The sequence below is a fragment of the Suncus etruscus genome, chromosome 3, assembly GCF_024139225.1.
Source record: "Suncus etruscus isolate mSunEtr1 chromosome 3, mSunEtr1.pri.cur, whole genome shotgun sequence".
In the NCBI taxonomy this organism is placed as follows: Eukaryota; Metazoa; Chordata; class Mammalia; order Eulipotyphla; family Soricidae; genus Suncus; species Suncus etruscus.
In genome coordinates, this window is record NC_064850.1 from 42,591,733 (window position 1) to 42,611,111 (window position 19,379).

The 19,379-nt window shown below is 50.0% G+C and overlaps 1 protein-coding gene across 1 annotated transcript in view; it reads right to left on the reverse strand.

Moving 5' to 3' along the window:
- Positions 1 to 19,379, reverse strand: part of SETD3 (SET domain containing 3, actin histidine methyltransferase) — a 40,623-nt gene that overhangs the window by 18,843 nt on the left and 2,401 nt on the right. Inside the window, exons 2-6 of the mRNA XM_049769817.1 lie at positions 8,281 to 8,390; positions 7,767 to 7,859; positions 6,833 to 6,981; positions 4,278 to 4,350; positions 3,517 to 3,773 (exon numbers count right to left, since the gene is read on the reverse strand). Coding sequence (XP_049625774.1) covers positions 3,517 to 3,773; positions 4,278 to 4,350; positions 6,833 to 6,981; positions 7,767 to 7,859; positions 8,281 to 8,383 — 675 coding nt within the window. The 5' untranslated portion in view covers positions 8,384 to 8,390. The remainder of the gene's footprint in view (positions 1 to 3,516; positions 3,774 to 4,277; positions 4,351 to 6,832; positions 6,982 to 7,766; positions 7,860 to 8,280; positions 8,391 to 19,379) is intronic.

Consider the following 19,379-nt stretch of genomic DNA (forward strand, 5'->3'; position numbering starts at 1 on the left):
TGGGATGGAGAGATAGCATGGAGGCAGGGCATTTGCCTTGCATGCAAAAGGACGGTGGTTGGAATCCCGGCATCCCATATGGTCCCCCGAGACAAAAAACCCTGAGTGCTAGTGGGTGTGGCCCAAAAACCAACCAAACAAACAAATAAAAAAGGCTCCAAAGCAGTGGTCAGAAAGGGCAGAGGCCCCACCAACAGTGCTTACCCAGGCAGGCTGGTGGATCAGCACAGGCACCTGAGGATGTGGCAGCGCTCAGGCGTGCAGAGCCAGTGGTGTTGGACTTCAGCGGGGCGCAGAGAACTTTAGTACTGGGAATGGACTTGCTAGACAAGCACCCTGAGCACTGTACTACCCTCCGACCCTAATGTCCACACCTTGTTCCATACACTAATAAAATATTTCACTGAAGTAAAGCAATAATAAATAATAAAAGCAATAATGAAGGGAATAAGGGCAGATGTGGGGTCTTTTCTTTCCTTTTTTAGGCCACATCCAGAGGTGTGTGGCTCTACACTCAGGGATTATATGAGGTGCTGGGGGTCAAATTGGAGTTGGGTGCAGACAGGGCAAGTGGTCTACCTGGTGTACTAAGGTCCAAAGAAAATATGCATTTTTTTTTTTTTTTGGTTTTTGGGTCACACCCTGCGGTGCTCAGGGGTTACTCCTGGCTGTCTGCTCAGAAACAGCTCCTGGCAGGCACGGGGGACCATATGGGACGCCGGGATTCAAACCAACCACCTTTGGTCCTGGATAGGCTGCTTGCAAGGTAAACGCCGCTGTGCTATCACTCCGGGCCCGAAAATATGCATTTTTAATGCTTTAAGAATGTGGTAGGTTTTGGGGGGGGGCAGGATATGTGTGTTTATTGCAGTTATAAATATTGATCTTGGGCCAAAGAGATAGTGCATGGTGGAGGTTGAGGTGCCTCCCCACCTACAACCATGCAGCCATCCCCAGTTCGATCCCTGACAGTGTGACCCCAATTCCCCCAAACACATACAAATGCGCAGACAGACACAGACAGACACGCACGCACACACACACACACACACACACACACACACACACACACACACAAAATTTGCTCTTCCTAGTCATGTGAGAAGTTAGATACTCTCAGGAAAACTTCTGACTTCAAGGTAACATGTAAGGAGCTCTAGTTACTGAGGCATTCACAGAGTTGGTCCAGACCCAGAATGTGGGGCCATTCCGTCACCTTACTGTCACCAGAGGTATCTCCCAGGGTCACTGAGACACCTGGCCCTGGAATGGACTGACATAAAATGATCTGGTCTATAGTAACTCACAGACACTTACACTCCAGCAGATCCTGAAGCAAATGACCTACTTTGTGAGCATGGCTACTGGCAGGTGAATGAGTGCCAGGAAGTGCCCGCTCACCACAGGGAGCCCAGCTCCAGGAGGGCTGGCCGTCACCTCAGAGTCTGCTCCATGATGGAGTCACCCCTCTGGAGACAGTACCCTGGTACCTGTCCAATCACAGCACCGGTAGGAGCACTGTGAGAGGAGCACTCAGTCAGGATGTGACCCTAGCCCAGCACCAGAAATGACCAAGACAGACATAGTCAGTCCAGACTCACAGGCCTCACTCAGATACAGAATTCATGGCACCTCAGCGCGGCCTTTTCTGGCCACGAAGGATCCAAAGGAACCAAAAAATAGTCAAGCTCCATCTGTCATTATCTGTGCAAGAAAATCTAACTGTACCATCAATTTCATCATGTTCCAGAAGGTTCCAACTGCGGCACAAAGGGCTTTCTAGGAGAGATTTTTAGTGCTAATGATATGACAAACCTACCAACAGACTTGAGTTTTTCGAATCACATATATGGATCACCTTTTTATAGTTAATACAGCTTAGAACTTTGACATGGGGGGCACATATCCAGCTGCACTCAGGAGTTACTCAAGGCTCTGTGCTCAGAAATAATTTCTGGCAGTCTTGGAGGAAAATATAAGATGCCAGAAATCAAATGCAGCTTATCTGGGTGCAAGGCAAACGCCCTCCAGGCTTTGACATTTGCATCCTCACCTTTGGTGTGCAAAAACCTTATCTTAGGAAAAACTGTAGGGGCCGGGCGGTGGCGCAAGAGGTAAGGTGCCTGCCTTGCCTGCGCTAGCCTTGGACGGACCGCGGTTCGATCCCCTGGTGTCCCATATGGTCCCCCAAGCCAGGAGCAACTTCTGAGGGCATAGCCAGGAGTAATCCCTGAGCGTTACCGGGTGTGGTCAAAAAGAAAAAAAAAAAAAAAAGAAAAAACTGTACTCAACACTGTAACCCCACCTGGCATTCTTCCTGTAATCTTACCTACAAGAAAGATCCTCCCATTTCTGGGAGGGATCTTGGGGAGGTTACAAAAGGTTTGGCCTGAGGGGCAAAAGGGGATTTGCATGGATGCAGGATGGAGGAGGAAGCAGGAGAAGGAGATGGCTGAGGAACAAGGTACAATGCAGGGCTGAATAGGAATCCAGCTTAAAAGGCTGAGAGAAGCCACACATGTTGGCTAGGGCAGTGGTCGGCAACCTTTTTTTTCCAACTGAGCCAAATCTCGCCAAAACCATGATTGAAATTTATTTTGAGAGCCACACAGGGCGTGCACTGACAGAGGCTAAGAGCAGAGTCCTGACTCCTGGAGCAGCCACCTGGCACACACCTGGCCAAATTAAAAGTGTAAAGAGCCACATGTGGCTTGCGAGCCGCAGGTTGCCGACCACTGGGCCAGGGCATGAATAAAGCTGATATTTCTTTTTTATTTTTAACCCCCAACCCTAGCTGATATTTCTTAAAGCCTGCCTGTGAGTGGATTTTCTCCTCGCTGCCGCCACCCTGAACCGGTAGACCCGACAGCTAAAAGGGGTTGGAGCCACATGGCCTGGGATGGCAGAGAAAGGCCCCTCCATCAGCCTCCACCACCATCCAAGCCCATCCAAAGGGCTATTTTTTTGGGGGGCCACACCCGTTTGATGCTCAGAAATTGCCCCTGGCTTGGGGGGACCATATGGGACACCGGGGGATCGAACCGTGGTCCTTCCTTGGCTAGCGCTTGCAAGGCATACACCTTACCTCTAGTGCCACTTCACCGGCCCCATCCAAAGGGCTATTTTATTATTTAATTCAACAAACATTATTGAGGTCAGACATTCAAATTGGATCAGACACTGCTGAGAAAATGGAAAGAGAGAGAGGCAAGGCACAGCACAGGGGGTAAGATGCTTGCCTTGCACATGTGGCCAGCCCCAGTTAGATCGCCAATGGGCCAGCGGGTCCCCTCAAGCAATGCAAGTAGTGACACCCCATTCACACCTAGCACAGAGCCATGAGTAAATCAGCATTACTGGATGTGGAAAAGAAAGAAAAGAAAGAAGAATGGGAGGAAAGGTAGACTATGATGCTTCGTTGAAAAATACAATATTTCCGCCTCCTCAAGTCGGTCCCGACGCACCCTTTTCCCCACCTTTCTGTCGTTCCCCCCTTTCCCTGTGGGGGTATCTCACCTGGATCACTTTATAGAAATAGGCGTACTGCCGAGCCGTGTTCTTGTACTGGCTGAAGACATCGTGCAGAGCCTGAGTGGACTGCAGGTAGCGCACCTCATCTTCCTCAAAGTATAGCGGGGTGTCATATTCACTGGGGAGGGTCTGGATGTAGGGCTGCCAGAAGGAGTTGGGGTTGGCGCGCTCACACAGCAAGTGGAATGCCAGGGCGATGTTGCCCATGGCTTGGAGGATCCGGTCTTGAGAATACAGAGGCCCTGGGGAACCCAAAAGCAAAGAGAGTGAGTTCCATGTTGCATCCCTGATCCCAAAGCTCTAGAAATCAAATGCCTGGCTAGAAAACAAATCTTAGAGGAACAGGCACCTTCCCTGTGACCGCTAGGTCAGATTATATCTGAGCCAGCAAAGCAGGTGATGGCAGGAAGGTTATTTCACTCCCAGAAGAAAAGAACCAAGACCGTACCCCAAAAGGGGAACTGGGAGATTTTATTTTATTTTTTTATTTTTTTATTTTTTTTGGTTTTTGGGCCACACCCTGTGACGCTCAGGGGTTACTCCTGGCTATGCGCTCAGAAGTTGCTCCTGGCTTCTTGGGGGACCATATGGGACGCCGGGGGATCGAACCGCGGTCTGTCCTAGGCTAGCGCAGGCAAGGCAGGCACCTTACCTCCAGCGCCACCGCCCGGCCCCGGGAGATTTTATTTTTATCATTTGTGCTTTGCCTTGAACAAAAAAAAAACAAAGCCAGAAATTATTCTCACCCAACACTGAATTTTTAGCAGATTCGACAGTCATTAGTAATTTTCGTGGAACCCATAAAAATAATTCTTCTGCCTAGAAGGGAGGGGAGAAGGGTAGAAATAAAAAAAAAAAATTAGAATCGTCAAAACATATTGTGATTCTCAAGTACATCTATGGCCAGATAGGCAATACACATGAAAGAAAGATACTTCATTTTAAGCACTACATTTTGTTTTGTTGTTTTTTATTTTTGGGTCACACCCAGCAGCGCTCAGGGGTTACTCCTGGCTCTACACTCAGAAATCGCTCCTGGCAGGCTCGGGGGACCATATGGGATGCCAGGATTCGAACCACCATCCTTCTGCATGCAAGGCAAACGCCCTGCCTCCATGCTATCTCTCAAGCCCCATAAGCCCTACATTTCTAATTTTCATTTTTTTGTTGTTTGTTTTGTTTTCGGGCCACACCCATTTGATGCTCAGGGGTTACTCCTGGCTAAGCGCTCAGAAATTGCCCCTGGCTTGGGGGGGACCATATGGGATGCCGGGGGATCGAACCGCTGTCCTTCCTTGGCTAGCACTTCCAAGACAGACACCTTACCTCTAGCACCACCTCGCCGGCCCCACATTTCTAATTTTCAACTCTATTTCAAATATAAGCCTTTATGCCTCTGTTAGGAGTGGAAATAGTTTAAAGTCATGCTACAACAGCAATACTGGGTGTAGTTACTGAGAAGATAAAGAGCCTTTCGACCTGAATTTGAAGTCAATATAAAAATTTGAGAGAAGCTGGAACACTTAGGGCACTTGCCTTGCCCAAGGTCCAACACAGTTTTGATCCCTGGCATTCCAGTCTCCTGATCACTGGAAGTGATCTTGAGCACAGAGCCAAGAGCCAAACCTGAGTAACACAGAGTGTAGACCAAAAAGTAAACAAACCAAAAAAATAAATAAAAAATAAAATTACAAAATTCAAATGTTTAAATTAAGATTGGGACCAGAATGTGATAGTACAGGTGGGTAGGACATTTGCCTTGCATATGGCCAACTCAAATTTGATCCCTGCCACCCCACAAGGTCCCTTGAGCTCTGTCAAGAGAGATCCCTGAGCAGAGCCGGAAGTAAGCCCTGAACAGAACCAGAAATAAACCCTGAGCATTGCCAGGTGTGGCTTAAAGACAAATACAAAGTCCCTTGTTTCCTTCCCTGGAGCCTTCGATGTTAAGCCTAGGACAACAAAAACCAATTATCTCCTGCAACAAGACTCCAAGTCTGGGATCAAACACACAACGAGTAGGTCATTTGCCTTGTATATGGCCCACTCGGGTTTGATCCCCGGCATCTCATAAGAGCCCTCGAGCTTGCCAGGAGCAATTTCTGAACGCAGAGTCATACCCCTGAGCGCCACCGGGTATGACCCAAAAACAAAAATAAGTAAATAAATAAACAATGAAGAGGGGAGGGAGACATAATACAACAGATAAATGCATTTGCCTTGCACATAGCCTGCCCAGATTGATCCCTGGTATCAACCATCTCATAGGGTTCACTACCTGAGTGCAGAGCCACGAATAACCACTGAGCATCACCAGGTGTGGGCCCCCCCCCAAAAAAAAAAACTAAATAAATAATAAAAAACAAGGAAGCGGGCCCGGAGAGATAGCACAGCGGCGTTTGCCTTGCAAGCAGCCAATCCAGGACCAAAGGTGGTTGGTTCGAATCCCGGTGTGCCTGCCAGGAGCTATTTCTGAGCAGACAGCCAGGAGTAACTCCTGAGCACTGCCGGGTGTGGCCCAAAAACAAACAAACAAACAAGAAAGCATGGAGCAGCCTCTGTGAGCTTTGTACCAGCCAGGCAAGGCCAGCAGACATGGCAGGGGGCTCCCACACCCCCTAAACCACCTCACTGCCAAGGCAACATGGGGGGGGGGGGTCAAACCTTCAATATCTGTCTAAAGAGGGTTGGACCAAGCACATCCCCATATGAAACTCGGACAGATCCAGTAAGCCAGAAGTCAGGCTTTTCTCACGTCTGCCAACTGAGCACTGGGGGTAGCAAGCACCTGAGGGGCCACCAATGACCCTGCCCCACCCTGAGCCAGTACCCCAGGAATGCCCACCTGGCTCCACTGTCAGGGGCAGAGCAGGCCACAGGGATGGGCACAGCTAGAGGCCTTTAGGGATTGTGGGCCAGGAGGGGGTGGAGCCTGTGCTGCCAGCAGGCAGCTGGTGAAAAGTAGTGGGCAGCAGCTCTTGGCCACCCATGGGCCCATAAAGACTACTCCGAGGTTACCAGACATGGGATGGGATAATGTGCCAACTGGCAGAAACATGAGAATGTGGCAGCTGACCCCCAGTAGGCCCTCCAGAACCCCCACCTCGTTACAGGCTATCAGGGCCCAGTGCCGCAAGTGTGGGCTCCCCACTCCCACCTGGGCAAGGCTGGCTAACTTTCACTGGCTGGAATGAAGGAAGTGAGGAAAGAGGCACCCCTCAACCCCCTTCAGCCCTCCTCAGAGACCGATGTCTCTGCCCCCCATGCCTCCTCTTCCACCTCGTCCCACTCCTGTGCTCACCTTGATGTCACGTGTGGCCCGCAGCCCGAAGCCTTCATCCTTGAAGTTGACCATCTCGAAGCCCTCAGAGGAGGCGCCATTGTCTGAGGCCCATTTGAGGAGTTCAGGGAAGTAATCCTCACGCTTGCCCTCGTAGGTGACAGACAGACCTGCGTGGACAGACAGGCCATGACGGGGCAGGCGGCAGCGTGGACACTCCAGCTCTGAAAGACCTCGACTGCCAGTCTTGGCCAGTCACAGACATGCTCGAGCAGATGTGACAGAGTCAGCCCTGGGCCAGTGACACCTCATGTGGAGATGAGCTGGGCCAGAAGGCAGTAGCTCACTTGGAAGGTTGAATTTTGACAGGGGAGGTAAAGACTGAGGCAGGAAGGAGAGAGGAGGAGGAGGAGGCAGGGGACCAGGGGCCATACTGCTCAGCCAGGGAGAAATGATCAGAAATGGGCAGAAGATGAAAGCTTGCCCCTTTCCCCCTTCTCTCTCTCATCTTCCTCTCCTTCCCTCTCCGCCCTCTTCTTTCCCTCTTCCTTCTTCTTCTTCCTCCCTTCTCTCAGAAGACACTGCCACCCCTCAAAACAAAGAAGCAGGGTAGAAACTGTCCCCTACAAGATTCAGGCTGAGCCAGGCCCAGGCCTCATGGGTGTCAAGGACACACCCTCATGTACCTTTCAGTGCCTCTGGAACCAACCTGGCCTCAGTACCCAGCACACGTCCCAGAGGGCATGGGGTGTCCTATGCCACCACAACCCACGCTAGCTCACACACTGGCCACAGGACACACAGCAGGGTGACTACGGAGGGAGGCTGGACTGCAGCCTCGATGAGAACATCTCTTCCAGCAGCTCCCGGGCCCCTCCCCAGCCCTCATAGGGGGACAGTCTGAAGTCTCCCATTACTATTACCACCACCACCCCGCCAGGTAGCAGGTGCAAACCTTTCTGCTTCTTCCGAATCTTCTCCACCAGGGCACGGATCTGCACGTACTCCTCCCACTCCTTTCCGGGGCCTGGGGCCGGGCTACTGCATTCTGCAACACACCAGCAGGGGGTGAGGTCCCCAAAGGTGCCACAGTGCACTTGGGGGACCAGGAGGAGCAGGGCACTGCACTCAGCAACACAGAAACACAGAAAGGAAAGAGGCAAAAAAGGGAGGGAGGGAAGGGGAAGAAAGAGAAGGGAAGGGAGGGGAGGGGAGGGGAGGAAAGGAAGGGAAGGGAAGGGAAGGGAAGGGAAGGGAAGGGAAGGGAAGGGAAGGGAAGGGAAGGGAAGGGAAGGGAAGGGAAGGGAAGGGAAGGGAAGGGAAGGGAATCCCCAAAGGCACCCACACCACACCACTTGGGCTCAGAGAAGGCCTGACAGTGGCACCCACACTGAAACCTTACAGTAAGGCTCTGGGTGGAGGAACCTAAGGAGGAGTCCCCCGCCCCCCAAGGCCAGGACATGGCTCACTCTGCAGCAGCTCGCTGGTCAGGGTCAAGGTCTCCTTTGGCGACACACTGGCCGCAGCGCCAGTACCTGATTTCTGGGTTTTGACTCGACTCTTCTTACCCATCTTCTGACTAGAGAAGGGAGACATGAGAAAATGTAGTTCCCCCAAGACAGCCTGTCTCCCACCTGTAACACCACCATGCACCCCAAGCTCCTTCCAGAGAGAAAAGAGGGCAAAGAGCACCAAGAGGATCCAAAGACTGAAACTTGCCTGCATACCGTCCTGCCTTCCTTGCTTCCTGCCATCCTTCCTTCCTTCCTTCCATTCTTCCTGCCTTCCTTCTTCCCTTCCTTCCCTGCTTCTTCCCTCCCTTCCTGCTTTTCCTTCACCTGCAAACCCTAAGCTGGCCCACATCTCACTTCAGAACCTCCCACAGCGATGAAGTTACAAGATCCCCACAAAGATAGTACAGATTGAGAAGCTTTGGTAAGGAGGACCCAGAACCCAGCCCTGTGTGGCTTGCTCCCAGCCCCCCTGCACCCCCACTCCTCACTCACTCCCCAACCATGCTGTGTGGCACCCACAGGGCAGTGTCTGTGGAAGGGCCGAGCTTGACTTCCAATTACCCCCCACACCAGCTGAAAGGGGCCCCTGTCCCTACTCAGAGAACCACTGAACTACCAGGTGGCTGTGGTCCTGGCCCCATAGAAAGAGGGGCTCCCCCTCAGCAGCCCTCACCATGAGGGACTCATCACCTGACCTAAGTACTCCAAGGGGATCCCCCAAATGCCCAAGGCTCCTGGGCCATTGTTAGGTTATACCTTTTTTTTTTTTTTTACCCACAACAAAGATCATCCCTAGTTTCTTTGTATCTGTTACTTTACTACTTGGTTTCATCAAAAACAAAAAATGTCTTATATGTAAACCTGGGCAGGACAGGCTCAGGATAGCCTAAGCTATCTGCCCTTACTATGTCCTTACTTCCCCACCTGGGGGTGATCTCTGTACTCAAGAACTCCCTAGGTCTCCTTTCCACCTTAGGCTCCCTGGGTCAATCCAGAAGTCAGCACATAGCCAGGCCCTAGGGCAGTGATGGCTAACCTTTCTGAGCCCAAGTGCCCAAACTGCCGCACAATGCCCAGTCCCCTCCCAATGGCCAGTCTGGCCCTGTTACCAGGTGAGCTGCAAAGCAGACACTGGCACACTCTCCTCATGCCGCGCCACATATCTTAATTGCAGACCCCTTCCCGTGTGCCAGCTGTGAGGCCTTCGAGTGCCACCGTTGGCACAAGTGCCATAGGTTCGCCATCAAGACCCTCGGGGGATGAGTCCTGGCTGGCCTGAGCAGGGCAAGCCCTTGTCTCAGTGGATCTGAATCTTTGCCTGAAACTTCTACTCAAGGACCCGATTTCCATTCCCGCTCCTAGGAGGACCAGCACACAGGTCCCACAGAGAGTCAGAAACACTTCAGCACCATGACTCATACAATTCTTTCTTTCCGTTTGTTTTCTGTTTTATTTTGTCTTTGGGCCATACCCGGTGATGCTCAGGAAGACTCTGCAATCAGGAATCACTCCTAGCTGTGCTCAGGAACCATATGGTCCACAGGCCAGGGATTGAACTCAGGTTGGCCACATGTAAAGCAAGTTCCCTACTCACTGTACTATCTATCAATCCAGCCCTCTGTTCTTCTTTGTCAAGCCAGGAAACTGCCAACTTTTAGAACCAAGAGCTAATGTAGAGACTCAAAGGCAGGGTCACACACAACCCCCACCAGCACCTTAGCGCCCCCACAGGCAGAAATGCCCTTTGCCACACCTCCTCATGCCTGCAGTCCTCCGGAGCGGAGAAGCAGAAACCTTAGCACCAGCAACCAGCTCCTGCTTCCCAGACCAGCCTGAGCATGCAAGGTCTGTGCAGGGCCAACAGCTGGGCAAAGTTTGCACCATGGATCATGTACCTGAGAATGACCAAAACATCCCCCCCAATGGGCCATGAGGAGCTTCGTCAAATTCAGAGGCCAGGCAACTCGATAAGGTGCAGTGGCCCTGGGCTCTGTCTTGGGGGCCTGCCGGCCTGGAGACAGCAAAGCAGAGTGAGCACCTTGAGTCAGCATTCAGTGGCCATCTTCTTTCCCCTCATCCAGGAGAGCCCCTGTAACTGTACGTCCAGGGGCTGAGGAACCCTCAGGACAGGTTAACCTGGACTCTGGCCCAGCAGCCACGGCTCTGGCAGCTTCTGCCAGGAAGTTCCATGCCCATGGCTGCCCCCTGGGTATCATGTCACTCAGGCCTTAAGCCTCTGGGGAACTGGGGCTCCCAGCAGCTGCTCTGCAGCTGGTAAATGCCCTGTAACTCGCCCCGGCTGCACCCGCTCTCCCCTCCCTACCTCATCAATCTGGTTCCCTTCCCTGCCAGCCCAGCCTACCTGCCTTTGCCCTGGGTGAGGGTGGCCACATCTCAGTGCAGATGTTCTGCCCAAAGCCAGAGCCACAGCATAGAGGATTGCATCCCATAGGGTTCCCTGAGCCTGCCAGGAGTGATTCCTCAGAGCAGAGCCAGAAGTAACCACTGACCACTACTGGGTATGGCCCAATACACAAAAATAAAAGTCCTGCCCCGCTTTTAAGCCCAGCCTCCAAGCCCAGCCTCCTAGGCTCTGTCTCCCGCTATAGGCACCACCCAGGCCAATGACTGAGTGGAGGAGCTCCTACCTGGGATCAGGCCACATGTGCCCCTGGTACTCAGACTCACAGGAGATGAAATGAGACCCTCTACGGGGCCAGAGCCATAGCTCTTTGCACATGGCCAACCAGGTTCAACCCCTGGCATCCCATTCAAGAGTAAACCCCTGAGCACCACTGGATGTGGGCCAACATAGGAGAGAGGAGAGAGGAGAGAGGAGAGAGGAGAGAGGAGAGGAGAGGAGAGGAGAGGAGAGGAGAGGAGAGGAGAGGAGAGGAGAGGAGAGGAGAGGAGAGGAGAGGAGAGGGAGGAGGGGAGGGGAGGGGAGGGGAGGGGAGGGGAGGGGAGGGGAGGGGAGGGGAGGGGAGGGGATAGGGGAGGGGAGGGGAGGGGAGAGGGGAGGGGAGGGGAGGGGAGAGGAGAGGGGAGGGAGAGAGGGAGAGAGAGAGAGAGAGAGAGAGAGAGAGAGAGAGAGAGAGAGAGAGAGAGAGAGAGAGAGAGAGAGAGAGAGACCCTCCTGCTACCAACTCATGTGCATCTACAAAAGTGGGAGAAGGCCTAGTGGGGAGATATGAACATACACCTGCAGAAGCCCGGAGAGCAGCTCTGAGGAAGCCAGTCTATTGTATGGAAAGCTCCGGAGAAATGCTGAGGAGGGCAAATCCAAGCTGTGGAGTTGTGCTGGTCTCTAAAGCCAAGTGGGAACAAGCTTGTTCCTCAGAGAAAAGGATCACACAGTCACAGCCCGGGGGCAGCATCTGTTTGGTGGCAGGTGACACCTCCCAACTTCCAGGCACACCCATGGATTGGGCAGGGAGCATAGCAACTGGCAGCAGTCTGGTCTGAAGCTGACCAGTGATTCCCACACTGCCACAGCCCAGCTCTCAGGAAGTCTGCCTGCTGCCCAGGACTGTGCTGGTCACTGCTGAAGACAGAAAGTCCAAGAAGGCAGAGGCCTCTGGCATGGGGGAGAAACACTGGGGGCACAGTGGGACTGACTCCTTATGCTGGTGCCATAGCACAATGAGGAGAAGGTTTGCCTTGCACGAGGCCAACCTGGATTCGATCTGGGCATCCCATATGAACCTCCAAGCCAGCCAAGTCATTTCTGAGCACAGAGGCAGGAGTAACCTCTTATCACCACTGGATGAACCCAAAACCATTCCCCACAAAATAAGTGCCTTGGGGGCCAGAAGAGCATAGCGGGGAAGGCATTTGCCAAGGAGGGCATTTGCTTTGCACAGGGCTGACCCAGGTTTGGCCCAGCATCCCAGGGTCTTCGGAGTCTGCCAGGAATAACCCCTAAAGGTTACTGGGTGTGACCTCAGAACAAATAAATAAAAAATAAATCCATAGAAAAGGGAAGAGAGAAGATCACGGAAGGAAAATCCTTTAGAGCATAGGGGCTGGCGGTGCCTTCTAGGTTCCTTAGGCCCGGGACTAAGTGCTCAGATTCATCAGCTGCCCCAGCTCAGGGATGGGCTGGGGCCCACCTGCACTCTCCAGCTGTGACCCATGTTGATTCACTTTCAATGGGGTATGACCTGAAGTCTGGGGCTCATTTCACGTTTCAGCAAATCTAGTGGGTATTTACAAGTACCATGGGGAAAAAAACGCACAGCTCAGAAGCCAGAAGAACCAAAAGCGACAAATTCCCACAAAGACCAATATTCCTTTTTCACATTTATTTCATTTCTATTAGAAAAGTATAAAGATGTAATAATGAAACATGCATGTGCAAACACACACACACACACACACACACACACAGAGTTCAGCTTTAACTCACAGCCCACACCACAGCTCTTGGAGTTGACACCATGAGTGACCGGGTCCGCCTGGGGGACCCATCCCTGTGCCACTTAGGTCACAGACCTAGACATGGCAGGGACTGGCACACTCAGAATGACCGGGGAGCAGGGGGTATCTGTCATCACAGACTGGTCAGCCAAGTGATTTTAAACACATTTTGCCTGTCGGGGCAGGGGACCCAAATTCCTGGGTCAACTGCCCCCTTTTCTCCTCACTCCCTGAAATCAGCCTTTTGGTTTTGTTGGCACTTTGTGTTTGCTGTGTAGTTCCAAGGAAAATCAGTCATGTCCCTGGCCCCAAATCTGCCTTCTGTAAGCAAACACAGAGTACCTCCTTCCCCCCACTGTGCAGAAGGCAGCTGCCCCGCCCCAAGCTCAAGCCAGGGTGGGGGGGGGATCATTAACCATTGTGGGAAACACTGCTCAGGAGACACTGGGATCACTAGAGAGGGTGTGCAGGACCCAGAGCCCCCTTCTGAAGCTGCCGCAGGGGCTGGGCAGGCTGAGGGGACTTGGGGCCAGAGGGATGGCTTTTCCTGAGTCCTGAACCAAAGGATGTGTGTCCGAACCAGCCTCATATGCTTTCAACTTCGTCCAACCGCGACCAGCACTTCTGCTTTTAAATCTGAAAATGGATTCAAATAGCTCAGTCCCAGAATGTGTTCCTTGTGTCTCCAACATCAACACACATACACACACACATTCGCACACTCATACTACACTCACAAGTCACGTTTTCACACACTCAGACACACTCACACTCATACATATACTCAGTCACAGTCACACTGACTCACATTTTCACATTTACACACACACACATTCTCATTCTTACACACTCACACATCCATACAGTCACACACTCTTACCACTTACTCACATTCACATTCTTACACACACACAAAGCTGGACTGCTGGCAGAAGGGCAGTGCCCAAAGCTTCCTCCGCAGAAATGAAAAATGTACTGGATAGAGCCCAGTGTCTCGCAAACACTATGCAGGCCTCAGTGCACCCCATTGAACAAGCTACACCATGACCTTTGTGGGGTACACAGAGTGAACCATGAGCCCTCTCTGCCCAGCACCTGGGAGTGAGTTTCCCGGGGAACATCTGTCTTCCCTCAGTAAGCAGGGCCGGGATGACACCCCTCCCCCAGTGCCAGTGGCTACCCAATCTCCCCACACCCTGACCCTGCAACTTTTTTTTTTTTTTTTTCGTTTTGGGTCACACCCAGCAGCACTCAGGGGTCACTCCTGGCTCCATGCTCAGAAATTGCTCCTGGCAGGCACGGGGAACTATATGGTATGCCAGGATTTGAACCACCATCCTTCTGCATGAAAGGCAAAAGCCTTACCCCCATGCTATCTCTCCGGCCTGACACTGCAGCTTCTAATCGAGAGGCAAGCAGCAAGCAGAGACAGCAGACCTCATGGCCTGAATGCTACACCGAATCTAAGGTCACGCCCATCTTCACACAGAACCAGTGCCAAAACAGATATATGCATGTACTCACACATATATACACACACACGCGGCATAATATAGGCCTGCACACTCCATATTTTAAAGGACAGTATTAGTTCTCACTTTCTACAATGTCTCTCTTTTGCTGTTTCCCCACAAATTTACACGACAAATTCCAAGATGCTTAAAGCGCATCTGATTGACTTTTCAAATCCATAATAATCTGAGTCACAAACTGCTCTTGAATTCCGTTGTAAATACGCTCAAATTAAAATGAAGCTCCTATTTCAAGACAGTTGGGGAGGGGGAGAGAAAACTTTCTAAAGCGAAGAACCATTCAGTATCATGAATAATCATTTCCTATTATATCTTCCCCAAAGAGAACTTAAAAAAAATTTTTAACTGGGAAGGAACAGCTGTAAATCTGTCAAGAAATTACCTTCCAACCACCCACACCCCACACATAAGGATTTGGAGAAGCCGGGCCAGTGGGGGAATGAGCTCGGGGGACCCTTTGGGGTTATTCATTGGCAATGACCCCCAGTTTGCGCTTGTTCTACAAGGGGTGACAAAGGCCATGGAAAGACTTGCCTCACCGCCACCAGCTTCAAGTCTGAGCTCGATAAGCTGCCCCAGGAGAGAGCCGGAAGAGACAGTAGGCTCTGGGGGTGGTGCTAGGCAGCCCAGGCCACACCTCATTTCCACTTCCTGGGCTTTTGAGAGCCCCCCACCCCCGCAGCCCTCAGGCATGGCAGGGCACCCTTTCCTTCTCCAGCACGTGCCCTCCCCACCTCACCCCAACTCTCCTCCAGGTGGTCCCTTTTTTGCTCTAATTGTTGGGAAAGATCTTTCTAGACAAAAACTGGGAGCTGAAAGGAGATAAAGTGATAGGCATGATACCCCTTTAGTAACTGTATTGCAAACCACCGTGGTTAAATGGGAAAAAAAAAAAAGAAAGGAAGGAAGGAAGAGAGACAGAGAGAAGCAGAAACAGAGAAGGCAGGTGGGGGAAGAGAAGAGGGCAAGAAGGAAACTGGAGACACTGGTAGCAGGCAACATGCCCTGGTGAAGGTGTTGGACCTTGTATGACTGAGAAACTCCATCATGAACAGCTTTGTATCTATGAAAAATAAAAACTGTATTATGAACACCTTGTAACCACAGTGTTCAAATAAATAAATAAAAAATCTCCGAGACCCTCAGGACTTCTCCAAAGTGAAGGAAGCCACTTCGGGGAATGATAAAAATCAGGGACAGCCGGTTTGTCAAGCTAACAGCCCCTTTCAGAGCTGTTGCAGGAAGGACCCAGTGGGGGAGAGGTCCTGCCTTCCTGGGGCTCAGCTCAGGAAGACAACTAGAAGGTTCCGGAGAGCAGGAGCCCTTTCCTTCCGTGCATTCCCAGAGGGATCTGCAAAGCCTGGCCAGACCAGACCCACACCCGCTCCCATGGCCTTTGGCATGTCCAGGTCAAGGACAAGGACTCCCCTTCTGCTCCTCAGAAGTGCTACAGTAAAATCTGACAGGCGGCTTTTTCCCCAGTCATGTGAAGCTGATGTTGTTTCTCAGCAACTAAGCCACCAAAGTCCCCATCCTGTGACCCATCCCCAGTGCCATGTCTTGTCTTCTCTGCGCCTGCCTGGACATCTGGTCTACCCGGAACTCGGTAAGCACTTCACACAATGGGGGACAATTTCACTCTACTCCGGACCTTAAGAGCTAATTGTACTTGCATTCACAAGTAGGATTTCAGGGACTCAGCTCAAAACCACAGGATTTATAAAGGTCCCCAAAAGGTCATTGTGATTGCTTACATTCAAAATACTCAAGTCTTGGGCTAGAGAGATAGCACAGCAGAGAGGGCATTTGCCTTGCATGAGGCCAAACTGGATTCAATCCTCAGGTTCCCCAATCCACAGGGTTCCCCAAGTCTGCCAAGAGTACTGTATTTTCCGGCGTATAAGACAACTTTTGAAACAAAAAAAAAAGTCAACCGAAAATCGGGGATCGTCTTATATGCTGAGTATATCCCGAAAAATGTTTCAATATGCTGCTAACGAAAATTGTCTGAATATTGCCACAAAACGAATTTTCCAACTCAATTCTGCACCAATCACTGCAAGGCTGCTCGGACCGCCTCTCTAACTCAGCCAATCCAAGCAGGCTTTTTATGCATGCAAATTAGACAATGTTCTGGACCTGAATCTACACTGTAAAAAAGCCTGCTCTGATTGGCCAGAGTCAGAAAGGAAGTCTATTACAGTATAACCTTTGAACCTTTGCTTGTTGTGATTGGCTCACTGTGGTACATCAGCACAGGAACGTTCTCTCTGATACAGCGAATATAGGCCTAACCCTATGTTTTAACTGCAAAATTAGGGGGCCGTCTTATACGCCCAGTCGTCTTATATGCCGGCAAATATGGTAATTCCTAAGCACCCAAACCTACCCCACAAAAAAAAAATTCCACTCAGTCTTCACTTAGAGCAGTAAGACATGTGGTGTGACAGCATTTGGTCCAAGAGATTAGCCATCCGGTGGCTTGCACATGGTTGATCCAGGTTCAATCCCCATCATACCAGAAGATTCTCTAAGCCTGCCAGGAGTGATTTCTGAGCATAGAGCCAGGAGTAACCCCTGAGCACCGCCAGATGTGGTCCAAAAACAAAATGAAGAGAACAAACAAAAAAGGAAAATAACCCCACAAAACTATAGCACCACTTTTCTGGCCTGTCCAAATAACACAAATATGGCCAGAGATTGTGTCTTGGGTCCAAGACCTCCAGAAGCTGCCAACACAGGAAATAATCCACATACGTTAGGGAAATAAAACAGGTTCAGGAACTTCTACCACAAGCTATCTGCCAACAGGTAAAAGGGCACCCGCAGGCAGGCTAGCTGTGGGCCAAAACTGGAAGAAGTCTCTTAGACCTGAGATCTTTATATCAGGAAGAGTAGGACTACCCCTTTGGGTCGAGAACAGATAGGGGTAGGGGGCCAATCCAGAAGTTCTACCCCCCAGGTGGGACAAGCACAGGAAAAAAAGAATATTTTAATAGGTTGAAAACCAATTACTCCAACAATTTAAGTGACAAGTAGCAATGCTGAAGCCTCCCAGTGGAAGAATGAAGAGCCTCCCCAGGCCTGAGGAAACGGAGCAGGGCAGAAAACACTTCAACTTGCAACACAAATGTCTACTGCTCTCAACTCAGCAGAAAAGCAAGGCCATTCCAGATGCATGCAGGTATTCCAAAAAGGAAACCTGTAAGCCGGGAAACTTGCTCAGAATTTTTTCTGATAGATTCTGTCCGGTTAAAAAAGGGAAGGGAGTTGGGGGGGAACTCAGGATGACAGGTTGGTAGGTGGGCAGCAGGCTCAAAATACTATACATGCATTCAATGATCTGGGAAGAAAATCTGATTCGCAACAATGTCCAGACCATATTTTGTCCTCTAAGGAGCAAAGAAAAGTGCTCTGTTCTGCCCTGCTCAGTCTCTCTGTTCCCTCTGTCCTCTCGTCCAGCCCGTTTCTGAAAGTCAACATTTGCTACGCGTTGGGAATCAGAACCACTCAGATTCTTTCAAAAACCTTAACTTGACAGTCAAGACCTGTCTTCAGTTGCTAGCCAAGAGTGTCTGAACTCCGCTTGATTATTAATTAACTTCCACGTATTTGAGTAGGAAAGGATAAATGTCAAGGTCTTTGTTATTCCTTTTTTTTTTTTTTTTTTTAGACATTTAGAAATTTTTTGAGGGTAGAGCAGGAATCCACTCATATTTATTCCGGTTGAAAACTGTCAGTCCATGGGGCTGGACCGCTGGTTTTATGGCCTGTTCACTTCCCAGGCCTTGGAATCTACACAGCTAATTCCTGGCTTGAGTTACTGGGCAAAGTTAACAACAAAAACCAGACCTGCTTGTCGTGCCAATTCTGGCCATTACACTTTCTTTCAACAAGACTACTTAGTGACTTGATCCCAAAGCCTCAAATCCTTCACAGTAAAAAAAAAAAAAAAAAGATGTACTCATTAATACTATTCACAATGTATTCTCACTGTGAGAAACATGACATCGATTAATATTCGCAGATCAAAAATATGCAACGTCACCAATGTTACAAACACGGAAATGAGACAATACAAGGAAATCCAATTTTGCCAAGTAAGGAATATCTGTAAGTACAATAACAGTGAAGACTAGGGACAAAGTTAAAAGCAAGATAATAAAATCTTTTGTTAATTCCCCCCCATGACTGGAGTGAACTGATCTCCAGGATAAACACTTCTAAAGTCATTGACAAAAGAAAAGGGCTGCATAATAAATCAGAATATTTGCCACTGATAAGAGAAAGGACCAAATACTAAGCCAGAAAACAAAAATAAAGACAAGGAAACACAAATGACTAAGGAAAAGGAAGAAGAAAGAAAACCTATGGTGTTAAAACTTAGTTTCATTAAGTTATTAATATTATATAGCTAATAATATAATAATCAATAATTTCATTATTAGAACTATTGAATGTCACAGGAGTAAAAGTGCCTATGAAAGTGGCTTCAGCTAAAACTTGGCAAGGAGGAAGTCGTGGAACTGGGCCTGGCCTGCCCAGCAGAAGTGCCCAGAAAATCTGTTTCTAAAGATAAACCCCTCCCCGTAAGAGATAGATCCCTGAAGATAGACACCTCAGAGGCACTATAGGAAAAGACACAAAATCGCTAGTTACATTTCTAAAAGCAACTTCAGATTAGCAATCAGAGAACAAGTGAAACTTTGTACATCAAATATAACATTTAAGAGATTTGGAGAGTTCTGGATGAAACTGGCACCCAGCCTGGCCCATTCATTATTCGCCCAGATATCCCAGGTTGGTCTCACCCAACAGGAGACCTGGATAGCCTGGGGTACAATAATTAGGCACTGCATATTTACTGGGTCCCATTGATCCTTCCCCTGAGAGCATGTTTTACTCAGACTATGGTCACTGGGGACCAAGACTTTCAAAAACAATTTTCCAGTGGTTGAACTTTAGAAGGGAAAATATTTGAGCAGGACCTCACTGTCTTCTCACTTTTCCAGCTGCTTCGAAAGCAAAGGTCTATTCATCCTTGAAATACGCCTAATGATCTTGGGAGAGAAGAGACGCTCAGTAAGCCTTGATTTCTTACTG